This window comes from Thunnus maccoyii, chromosome 9 (genome assembly GCF_910596095.1).
Source record: "Thunnus maccoyii chromosome 9, fThuMac1.1, whole genome shotgun sequence".
NCBI classification, from domain to species: domain Eukaryota; kingdom Metazoa; phylum Chordata; class Actinopteri; order Scombriformes; family Scombridae; genus Thunnus; species Thunnus maccoyii.
Window position 1 is genome coordinate 22,624,767 of NC_056541.1, and position 12,434 is coordinate 22,637,200.

A 12,434-nucleotide genomic window follows, 5' to 3' on the forward strand; every position below is an offset into this window, starting at 1 on the left:
CATTCATCATAAAAAAGCTGTTAGTGCCGTGTAAGCTCAACAACAGAAACTCGCATGCAAACATACAGAGCAACACATGTTTACAAACACATTTTCTCTTCGAAATGTAACCACTCTAAAATTATCCATCTTCCTACAAATTATTATAATTCCGAAATCTGTATGATCTGTAACACTGATAAACACTAGATTAAACTCTAACTAAACAATGTGCAATTGAGGAGCAGAATCATGACTTCACTCAAACAAACAAAGGAGCTCACTTGTTTTAAACCTATTCTGGTAGAAGCTATAAATAACAGCAGAATTACAAACATCTTCATGCAGATGCGCACATACTGTTCATTTCAAATACCCTGTTATAAATATACTGTACAGTAGGCATATATTGTACAGTAAATATATTTAGCGTGTGGTTCACTCATGAACACTCGTGGTATCATTATCACACAATGGACAAATTACAGTAATTGCACGTCGCTAGCCAGATACACTTATATATATATATTTATTTATATATATATATATATATATATATATATATATATATATTTCTTTTTTTTTTTAAGTCTAGCTTTCTTGTCCATTTGCCTGAGGCTGTTTAACCTGTCGTCCCCCTTCATTCCTCCTCCATTTGGTTATGGTAGCTGAGGGCGAAGTTTTGACTGGCAGCTGGAGGAACCGGACACCCAGGCTCAGCAGTGGGCAGCCCTGCCCCGTCTCCATGCCCCCCGGCTGGGTAATAGGGGCCCTGCAGTGCCTGGACCTTTCCACCAGGACTGGGTGATCACAGCCACCCCCCATTGCTCGCTACACCAGATAGCAGGCTCTTCGCCTGGGGAAGAGGGAGTGGGAAGTAGCCTGCTGTGGATGTCAGTGACCAGAGAAAGGCGGAGGAAAAAAAACAAAAAAAACAAAAAACCCACGATGAAAACATGAAAACTGGATTGAGAGGAAAAAAGACGAGTGAAATACTAAATGAATATCCAGATGTAGTCTATGGGAATAATTTGTAGATGACTCTTTGTGGCCGGAGACACATTATGTAGTGGTCTGTGACGGTTCATTGTGAGCGTGCAAACACGCACATAGAGAGATGCTCACCATGCCTCCTTCCTGCTGTTCTGTTTAATACTGCTGAATTCTTACCTGTTTGGTAATGTGATGTTTATATAAATTCTTTCAGTGTTTTTGTCTCCATGTATATATTTCCCTCTATATGATTCAAATTATACAAACTCTGATTTAGTCTTGAGAGCATTAAACAGCAGAGTAATGATGCAAATAAATGTGTAACATATTTGTGCAAAAACAAAAAGGAGTGATGTGTTCTTTTTCCTCTCATTCTACAATTGTGTTAAATATTGTCTGTGATTTTCTGAACTACTACTGAACAGCAGTGATCAATATTTATTTTACAGTTAGTCTAGCATTTGTTTCATGGTGGACATTTGATTTTCTCAATAAAACTACTGGATTTGGTGACAAAATAAAAAGAAAGAGAAATTAACAATTTAAGTTTAGACTACTAAATCAATTTTATCCTAAAAAAATATCATAATTTCTTATAAAAATGACATGTGCTTCAGCAAGTCTTTAGTGAAATACAGGACATTTCTAGGAACAAAACTATTCTCTTGTCATAAAACAAAGTAAAATAATAAATTCCACTGTCAAATCTGCTGAACCATTTCAAATATAGTTAAAGGCTGCATTTGAACTGGGCAAGCTTCATCTGAGCACATGCTGAAATTTAAATGAGAATGATAATTAAAATAGACTATCACATACATGAACAAAGCAAAACAATGATGGAATAATTTGTAATATTTTGGCTAAAATACCAATAGACAAAATCAGTAAACTAAATTATTTTGACAAGTCTCTGTAGTTGGATTTCAATGTTATTAAAATCTTTGATGCTTTCTTGAATATTTAGAAATCCCCTGAACAAAAGAAGCTATAATAAAAATGTTAACAAAGAAAGAAAAGTCAAAATGATTTATTCAAACATTCAGTGCACATTGAGAGTTGTATCTTGCATTATTTGTTTCAAAACACAACCTGCGTTCTTACGGCTCTGAGCCGCGGCACTGTGGGAGGGTAATATTCAGTACTTTGGCTTACATTAACCACACACCAGGCTAACTTTCCCCCTGCTCTGTCTCAGTGGAGTGAAACTGAAGTTTGGATTTCAGAGTTCCCCTTTATCTCTCTAACATCAATTTCCATGCTGGCACTAAGTGTTGCCAGATAGCAAGTAGAAGTCCTGTTAAGTTCGAGGGAACTAGAGAGGGAGGGAGACTGTGTCCTGTTTGTGACCGGACTACCTACCCATCATTCAGTGGTGCTAGACTGCCCCCTGCTGTACTCCTGCAAAACATACTGTAGATCAATTGCACAATTAATGCTATTCATCCGATAAAAATCAGCCTGATTCACTAAACTCAATATGTCAAAACCAGTCGTTAGAATAAAATAAAATAATAAAATAAAGCATCCACTATTTTATAACTATAATGCTGTAATTGGACACAAGTACCGATGAGAAGTACCTGTAAGGATGCTATCCCCGACTCCTTAAGAAAAGTCCTTTTGCATTTTCTGTTGAGTCTCTATCTCTGGTGATTAAACTCTGACTTGGTATTCTCTGTTAGTCATGCCACTATATTTCAACTATCATTCATTTTGCAAATCATGAGAGCAGTAAAATGTGAAAGTATATCTTTCAAAGCTGTCCCTTGCTGTGGGCAAAGACGAACTCCCGACTTTAAAACTTTTAAAAGTTAGACAGGTTCTTTGAAGAGGAGTCAAAGGAGCAATTTAAAGAGACCTGGAGTGGTGTGTACCACTGACTGCTATGGCATCTTTACACTGTGTGTGTGTGTGTGTGTGTGTGAGAGAGAGAGAGAGAGAGAGAGAGAGTATGTGTGTGTGTGTGTGTGTGTGTATCAAACTGCCAGACATGTGCAAACACACACGCAGATACACACACACTCCAATAGTTGCTTCTTTACCTGTCTTTGCTTTTTTTCCCTTTTTTATTTCAGCAGGGTGAATTTTTATCTAAATGCAAAGCAGGTGATAGGTGCTCCAGTTTCCTCTAGAAGTAGCTCCCTTGTCTGGGCTCTCTTCCTGATAAGAGTCCTACTTTGCCTGACATAAAAGAGCCCGGTATCATTTCCCCTGCCTCCCCAACAACCCCCAGCTCGCTGCCCTCGCCCTTCCCCGAGCTTCACAAAGCTGCCTCTATTTGCTCCCAATTCAGGGCCCAATTGCAGATAAAGTTACAGCAAATTTGTTTGGAGGAAGAGCTGCTGAGGCCTGCGGTCCCTCGGGCAATAACAGCCTTGTCTTGCAGGGGCCGTGGGGAGAGCTGGCAGCAGCAGGAGAACAGAACCCAACACCGCTCAGCCCCACAATGGCCTCAGCTCTCCGGGAGGGAAGGCAAAGGGAGGGGAAGGGAGGGGGGAGGAGGGAAGGGGAGGGGAGGGGAGATAAAGAGGAACAGGGATGGATGGACAGATAGAAGGGAAAGACACTCAGCTTGCAGGTGTGGAGAGAGGAAGCAGACGCTTAACCCCGAGACAGGGAGACGGAGACACTAAGACCCACCCATATATATACACACGCATATACGCACACAGACATATACACACACACAGACACCACCCATCATGCAGGACAGGAGGTAACTCCAGTCCCGTCCATTGTGCCAACGCCTCAGGCAAAGCTGCCACGGTGGCTGATTCACTGTCGGGATGGGTGGGTGACAGCAGTGTGGGTGTGGGAGAGAGAGAGAAAGGCTGCATGTGAGACTATGCGATATCTCTCTTTCTCTCACATGCACACAAAACACACACAACATACACACTAATCACAGCTGGCACTAATGGGCGACGTGTACATGTGGCTGGCAATGCAGAATTGGGCAGAAGGAGAGTAAGGGACCATGAAGAAAATTTTGAGCGTTTTTGTGGAGGGAACGTTGTGAAGTGACACAGTATGACAACTGCATTTTGATGCAACGCCATTTACAAAATCCCACAAATATGTGAGCACGCTTATATTCCACCCCCTCGGGCTTACTAAGCAGTTACGAAGTGCACACATTTGTAAGTTTAGAGGTTGAATTGCTCACAACTCCACCTCTGCAGCTAGAACCGTGTTGGAAAGTTAAGTGTAACATCTGTCTAGAAAGACAGCCAGACAGAAACACACATGCACATGTGAAGACACACATGCCCGTAATCACACACAGCCGTACACCTTCATGAACGCACCACCTTGGCCAGATGGCCCCCCATAAAAACCCACTTACAGAGATGAGCGAAGTGATTAAGAGGCCTCTCAAAGTGAGGGAGAAATGAGAGAGGGATGAAGAAATGGAAGGGAAGGGAGGGAGGGTGTACCTGTGTAGAGGAGAGGTCCTAAATACTCTGATGCTTTTAGCTAAGTGCATACTCCTACGATAACAGACTCACAAAAGAGCGAGAGAGGAGGGGTAGGAAAAGCACAATGACACCTAAATTTCAGACTTTCTATAAACTATAAAACGTTATGTCCTTGGCCTAGATACATCCTTTATCGTCATCTGAATACTTTGAATTTAAGTAAGTACAATGAGAATATGAATAGACTGCACTGTAACTCAGAAATGGATGTACAATACGCTGTGTTTTCAAAAAGGGTGAAGAGCTATACAAGGCATACGCATGTGTGTGTTTGTGCTGGCGTGGAGGCTGCACTATCCAAGGTTGCATGCTCCCCTGTCCATTCACCATGTAGATTGGCAATTCTGAAGTGACCTTGTTTTCTGTGAATTCCTTGACTTTTTTTTTTGTCTGAAATTTTCATTTATTTCTAAAAGATAAGACACGAGGACTCGCACCCAGTGCAGCCTTACAGGAGAGAAGATGCAAACGTTCACGTGCACGCCGGGCTTGCGCATGGGTCCGCTCGCACACACGCAGAGGGAAAATGTTAACTGATCAATACTATGTCTCTTCTGACCCGTGTCATGTGATGACACTGTGACCTGATGTACAATCACACACACACACACAAACACACATACCTCTGCAGAGATGAAACTAGTGTCAGACAGCCAAATGCTGCTAGTGTCTAATTTCTGCTGTGGAGATACTTAGTGCCCCCATGGTAAAGGGCTGGGGCGGGGCGGGTCCACCTGTCCTGTAGCTACTTAAGTCAGGACACCAAACCAGACAGGATTAAATGCCTGCTCTGTCATCTTTAGGGTAGGAACCTCCATGCAGCCACTCACCGCCCTGCAGGAGGATGTCTTTTACTGATAGCTCTGCTGTCCAATTACACTTCACCTTTTAATACCAGACAGAGATGACAGGTGGAGAGAGAGAGGGTGGAGAGAGATGATGAAGAGGAGGTTGATGGGAGAAGAGAGAAAGAAGCTGCCATTTCCACTGTCTGCAGGAACATCTTGTCACACTCCAATAGACTGCAGCTGCATTTTATAAGTATTTGGATGTATGAGGGCTATATTTAAAATCGCTTAAGCTACAACACCAACTGCCCATTAATTCCCAGCGTGTGAGACTCAAAACTGACACTTGCAATATATACAGTATATATACCATGTGCGCTCAAACATTTAATACAAAGCCGGAAAAAGAACTGAATCAAGTGTATCATATCAAGATATTTGAGTGTGTTATAATACTCTGTAGTGGGGTTTCAGTGTGTGGATGTACTTAACTGTGCTTGAGACATCAACAATCTCTTGCGTTAGAGTGTACAATTACCAGTGAAGGATCCATACTTTGTGCGCAGAGATGGTCCTCTTATAACATGTTACTCTCCTACTCTGTGTGTGTGTGTGTGTGTGTATGTGTTTGTGTGCAAGTGGTAACTGCCGATCACAGCCAGATAAAAAAAATGTGTAATAGGTAAAATATATGATAATGTCTAAAATGCAAATGCAACCAATTGCAATTAAGCTTATTTCTGTGATTGTCTAGACCATTCTCCTGTGTGAAACATAAAATAAACCAAATTAATCTAATACCAAAAAAGAAGAGACACAGCTCCTGTTTCTGTTCTTTGTGTTTAGGTAAATGTATATTTGATACATATGATATGGTAAAATGTATATTTCAGTGCATATCTACATACCACAAATGCACAGATGCTCCTCTGTGGCGAGTCCCATTCGAAGCAGCTGTTGATGTAACAGCCTGTGTTGATCAGGAACATGATGCAGCGCCTAACTCGGTTGAAGTTGCGCAACAGCAGCTGGAACGGAGACGGATAGAAACAGTGAACATTTAAGGTCAGAAAAGTGCTTTAGCAAGGAGAACAGCACGGTGTTGTATACATGATCTATCACTCCATTGTGAAAGCGACATTTACAGTCCATAAACATATGGGCATCCTGTAAAGAAGACATATTAACGTGTTGTATTGTGAATATATGGATAACTGATGAGACTCGGTATGACAGAAACACTCAAACACATTGAGGGCTGGGTGATATGGACAAAATCAAATATCACTATATTTTTGACCAAATATCTTGATATTGATATTGTGACAATCTTGTAGGGATGACACAACATTTACACCATGAGATTTTTGATAAATAATCATCAGTAATATGGATATAATGATTAAATGGGAACAGGAAAGCTAGAACAGTCTGGTAAGTTCAAAAAATTGCATCACTTTAAAAAGACAACACTTACGCCATGTTACGATATCCAAACTCTAAGACAATATCTAGTCTCATATCACAATATTGATATAATAGCAATATATTGCCCAGCCCTAAACACATTAGGGTTTGATGACTTTTCCACATTAGCTGCACATAATATACTTTTAGAAAAGTTAATAAAATATAGTGAGACAGGAGTAAAATGATCTGCCTACAAACATAAGCACAGCTAATATGATACATCTGTGATCTAGAAGTTTGTGATGGTATACTGTTAAAGAGGTCACTTTTCTCTTCTTTTTAATTACTTAAGGTGTGAATTCGTTACGTTTTTCATAACATGAACAAATCTGTTTATATCATATAATTTGCACCTTAGTTTAAATGACATATTGTCATACTGTCAGGGTTAAACCCTGTAGTGTCTCATTCTGCTGTCACTTTGTAAGGTTAACTAGAGCATTTAGCTACAACTTGAGATTTGCAGCTTTGACCTCACTTGACAACATTCCAGCATTGAGTGCACCATGAGGACGTTAGCATGTGGATAGCTATATATGGATGTGGATCAGCGTGTAAGACAAACCGCTGCTTTAAAGTGTGACAAGCTGACTCACAGTATTTCTTTAAGTCTACTATTCCAGTGATAAAATTAAATACAATAATAACAATTTCCAACACAGTCCCTGGATTCTCCTCCCTGATGGTTCTCCCGGCATTTGGCCAGAGATGAGAGAGAACTGGCTAACTGCTGTCCTCCCCCTGGGTTGCCAACCATTCAGGGAATAGCATAACAGCGGCGCAGAACGCCAACCACCCAATCAGGTCACCACCAGGAGAAAGTGCTCCCAAAGGACAAACTGTCTCTGCAGATCGCTCTTCAAAAAATTCTAGGCCATTATTTTACTCTTTGGAAAATTGTGTGTGTGTTTGAATATACTGTGGATACACAGTACGTGTTTGTAGCACTACAGTAAACTCTATTGTCTGCATGTATGTGTGTTTGCATGTGGTTAGGGGTGTCTTGGGTGCTTTGATGCTAGATGAGAGGAGGATCCCTCCTTCTCTATGTATAATTATGTGGAGCTTTTTGTTGCCAAACTGAGGATGACTGTATGGTGTCCTGCTGGGGACACACAGACCCTAAGGACAGCAAGACTGTAAATCATCCATTTCCACGTTTCTCAGCGCATGCACATGATGTACATGCTGTACTCTTCTTGGCTCATTATTGCCATAACTGCCTTGATAAGAATATTTCATTTTTCATGAATTATTTCAAAGACTGCCTTGAGTTATTCTTTCAAAACACTTATAAAAGTGGTAAAGTCATTTATCAAGTCAAATGTCATAATTACAATTAAATGGTTGTGTTTGGCAGGCAGCTTATGTGTTTTTTTTCTTTTCTTTTCTTTTCTTTTCTTTTCTTTTCTTTTCTTTTCTGTGTGTGTGTGTGTGTGTGTCTGCACACTAAGCAGCAAGCAACAGCAGGGGAGCTGCTACCACACAAAAGAGCCCTCACGGGGCAATCCCTCCAAACCAGCCAGTGACATCATCATTGCGAGACGCTGACATGGGTCATCTCTATGAGTCAGAGGTGAAATGGCGATTCTACACTTGGGAGAAAAGTGTAGAGTGGGCCAGTGTGACAGAGAGCAACAGAGAAGGCAGAAATAGTGAGGAAAGCAGGGAATAGATGGAGGGTCGACAAAAGGGTGGTATGGGAGCTAGTGTGTGTTGTGCTGCGCTGTGCTCGGCTGTGCATGGCGCAGCATTGACTGCTGAGCCCAAACGGTCACTCATATGACATGTCTGATGTGGGCCAGCCCCTACTATTCAGTCCTTTGTGATGCCGCCACACTGAGCGGCGTGACAATGAAGTGCAAAGCAGCAGTGGCAAAAAGGGCCAACTATAAGGATGGCCAATCTACTTATGCACCCCAGAGCTGACAGCTTGACATTTCTATTCACCAGTCAGAGTGGATGCGAGGGGGGTGAGATGAGAGAAGAGAGAGAGGAGGGAAGGAAAAAAAAAAAAAACAACCAAAATGCTGTTTTTCCTTCAATCACCCTGTTGTATCTTGCCCACACAGTTGTTGTGCTTTACAAGATGCCACTCTCCAGGCTTGTTGATATTGCTTCAGACAGTTAGTCAGAATAGGGGATACAGTGGTAGACACAGATAAAAATGAGGTGGAGTGGAAGAGAATAAGTGTTGGCCGCTGATGTACCTGTTTGGACACTCTGGGCTCCTCCTCGATATACTTCTGCTCAATGGGAATCAACGTCCTGAGACCAGCCTTCACCTGGAGGACGGAGTGCACACACACAGTGTCAAAAACAGCAAACGGTGAGACTGAAATGACACTCATTCAAAAGGATGCAGATGAATAAAATGATAGAGATGAGGATGTTTAATTAAAGGGAATTATTTAGAAGTTTTTTTTTAAACATATGATGTAGTGATATAACATAGCAGCACATGCGTAGAGTGTGCCCCATGTCAGTAGATAGGGAGAGCTGAAGAGAAAGCTGTAAGATGGCCGCTATAGGACACACACAGCGATAGTGAATGGGCGAACAAAGGATGCTGAGAGGGAGTCTTCGATAATTAAAGCCAAAACGAGGACGAGGGACAAGGGACGAGGAATGAAATGGAAGCGAGGGAGGGGGGGACAAACAGAATAAAGACAACAGCAGCGTAAAGGGGGGAATGCTGGAGAGAACAAGAGAGGATAATGGCGGGTAGGGGACAAAATAAAAAAAAACAAAAAAAAAAAAACAGGGAGGAGAATCAAAAAAGCAAAAGAAAGACTTACAGCATTAAAAATCACGTCTATTTCGAGAAAGATGACCCCTTTTGTTGGCCCTGTCAGCTCCTTGCTTTTCAAGGCGTAGGCTTTGCGTTCTCCATTTTGGATCTGTGGGAGAGGGACATGACAGGCGTCTGTCTGGCAATACCCGGCTGAATCGGCTCCCCAGGCCACCTTTGAACCCCAGCTGCTGGCGCTGACAGGGAACCCAAAACAACTGTGGCAACTCTGACAAGTACCTGTTCATTACCCACTGCAGCTCGGCTCTGTCAAACAGAAATTAACTATCCTGGGGAATCATACTGTACAGCAGAGCATGGATATATTAGACACACAGTTCTTTCTCAGGATATCTATATTTTTTCAAATATAAGAGACACTCTTCTGTCTTTCTTTTGCTCTCCAAATCGCGTCGTTCCGTCTCTTGATCAGTGTCATTTCCAAATCATTTCTCATTCCCTCACTTTCTTTCTTCTCACCTAACAATCTCTTTTTTTTCCCTTAGCCAGTCTTCCATTTTTTTTTCTCATCCCTGTCATCTCTTTCTCTTTGTGAAATAATAACAGTCTCATCTGTGGAGTTGCAAAAATAACCTCTGCTTTTTATATCTTCCACTGTGTGTTTTCATTCTTTCCGTTCCTCTATGTTCTCTATATTATCCCCGAGGGAGGGAGAAAAAAAACACACGCAGAGAAATCTGCCTTTGACTCACATTTAGTAAAGGAATAGCCACTTTCCCCAGGAAGTCTGCACTTCTGTCTCGGTCCTCATCGTAAACAGTGACTTCGAGTACTGAGTGGATGTCCTTCACGTTACTGGACCACACACAAAGGCAAAACCACAGAAAACAGTTTCAAATCTGAAATGCCCCAATGAGGCATAACACATGCTTCATATCTTAATACCCTCTAATACATTAACATAAATGTTTAAAAATCATAAATGTCATTTGATATTGCACTACATTACTGCACAAACTAAGTAGAACTTGAGTGTGAAGTACAAACGTGTCATCTTTTGAAAACTAGGCTAGCAAGAAGATGGCTGATGTTATGTATAGAAAGGAGGCTATGAGAAAAATGTGCACTCAAAGAATGACTAAATTAACCTGTCCCATCACTGGGAATTCTACTAGTTAGGACTCTGAAATAAAACCATCTCATATATAAGAAATTATGTAGAGTTTGATCTTCATTAAGATTAACTATAGCCATATGTATATTTATAGATTTGAAAAACATGTCTTTATTGAAAAATAAAATGTAACGAGCCTTCTTTTAATTCAATGTCTTGGATTTTTTTGTATTTCATTGCATACTATACATTTTGAGCACTATAGAATAAGCAGTTGTATTTTCATTGACTTATATTTTTAAGTTCACACAATAAACTGTAATCAATACTCTCTTTTAAAAATTGTTCAGATCAATGCATTTTTAAAAACACACAAAAAAAACCTATAGAATGCTGTGAATCACAAAAAGGCAATTATATTTCTTTTTTAATTAGATTGTGGCTCTGACAATATCAGACTTTAATTCAAAGATACATGTCAGTAAAAATTAGATTTTTCTTATATTATTATATTGTATGTGTCTATACATGCACGGATATATAGGTATTGTAAAAGCCACTCACAAAGTGAAGACCTTGTTCCACTCTGGGTTGAGGTTTTTGTAGACAGTGTGCGTCTGCAGCCGATCGTTACTCAGCTCCACCACACAGAATGGGTCACTCTTACCTACCGAGCAGAAAAAAATAAATAAATAAATAAATAAATAATACATGAATGACCTTCTTAGTCAAAAGAGAGACATAAATACAATAGATACTAAACTTTTGTTACCTTGAGGTTTCAAGGAAAGCATGAATCTTAAGTAACAGCTTTTGTCTATCTCCAATCCCTCATGTCATTAGGACACATAGTATATAGCATCCCCCTTATATGGTACCACATGACAGCTCCAATATCCTGGACTTATCAGAACTGTAATAACATGATTCTTTCATTTTTAGCCTCAATGCCATATGTATTATACAGCAGTATATCAGTGAAACAGCTGCAAGTTTCTATCCACACCCTGGGAACATGGACAACTAAAAGATAAGCTTCAGGACAACTACGCCCTGGGCAGTCACGGGGGTGGGGGAAGTGGGGGGGGTGGACTTTGAGAATGGATGGTGCTGAGAACACAGAGAGCGATGTGGCTCTGAAGGCCAGAGAAGTTCAGAGTAGAAGATAAAGACAGCCGAGCAGAGGTGTGATAAACGTAGCTGCTCCGTGATTAGCGATTCCGTGCGCGCTGTGAGATGGATGCAGCGGTGATGTAATGAAAAAAATGAGTGAAAGAAATGCATGCAATGCAGTAATGAAAGAATGACAGAGAAAATGTTTCCTAACCATTGTTTCTGCTTTGTTCTGGTGACAGCAACCTAAATAAGTTAAAACTGTGTTAAATTGAACTCTTTACATTTTTATGGAAATCACTGCTGGAGTTTTATACACCGGCTGCAACACTAGTTTCATCAGTATAACACAAGTACACGTTTTAACAAAACAATATTTATCCAAAGGCAGACTTACCCTGCAGAATAAATCATTTTAAAAGCTCAATAACCACATATGAAATAACTTGAGTGGCCCGTCACTGCCAAAAGATAAAACTTTAATACACTGTGTGAGAACTTTAAAGACCCTTAGATGGTATACACCATAGATGTGATATATGGTTCACTATAAATCACATTCATTAATGCTAATTCATTCCAACAAAACTTTCAATTCAGAATTTACTACGGTTATGTAACTGTAGGAAGAGAGTGAGAGAGAGACGGAGGATAAAAAAAACATTATTACAGAGTTATGTACACCTCCTGAGAATAGCATACTGCACTATAATAATCAAAACCAGTAATGTCCTATATTTTCT

At 40.6% G+C, this 12,434-nt stretch overlaps 1 protein-coding gene across 8 annotated transcripts in view; it reads right to left on the bottom strand.

Moving 5' to 3' along the window:
* mctp1a (multiple C2 domains, transmembrane 1a) overlaps positions 1-12,434 on the bottom strand; it is a 149,381-nt gene that overhangs the window by 40,019 nt on the left and 96,928 nt on the right. For 6 of the 8 annotated variants that reach the window (XM_042420845.1, XM_042420843.1, XM_042420847.1 and 3 more), the window contains exons 10-14: positions 11,143-11,245; positions 10,217-10,319; positions 9,511-9,612; positions 8,923-8,997; positions 6,151-6,270 (exon numbers count right to left, since the gene is read on the bottom strand). In XM_042420845.1, the coding sequence (XP_042276779.1) occupies positions 6,151-6,270; positions 8,923-8,997; positions 9,511-9,612; positions 10,217-10,319; positions 11,143-11,245 (503 nt within the window). Of the gene's footprint in view, positions 1-682; positions 865-6,150; positions 6,271-8,922; positions 8,998-9,510; positions 9,613-10,216; positions 10,320-11,142; positions 11,246-12,434 lie in introns of those variants that run through there. The other 2 variants (XM_042420850.1, XM_042420849.1) reach the window with 2 other exon arrangements.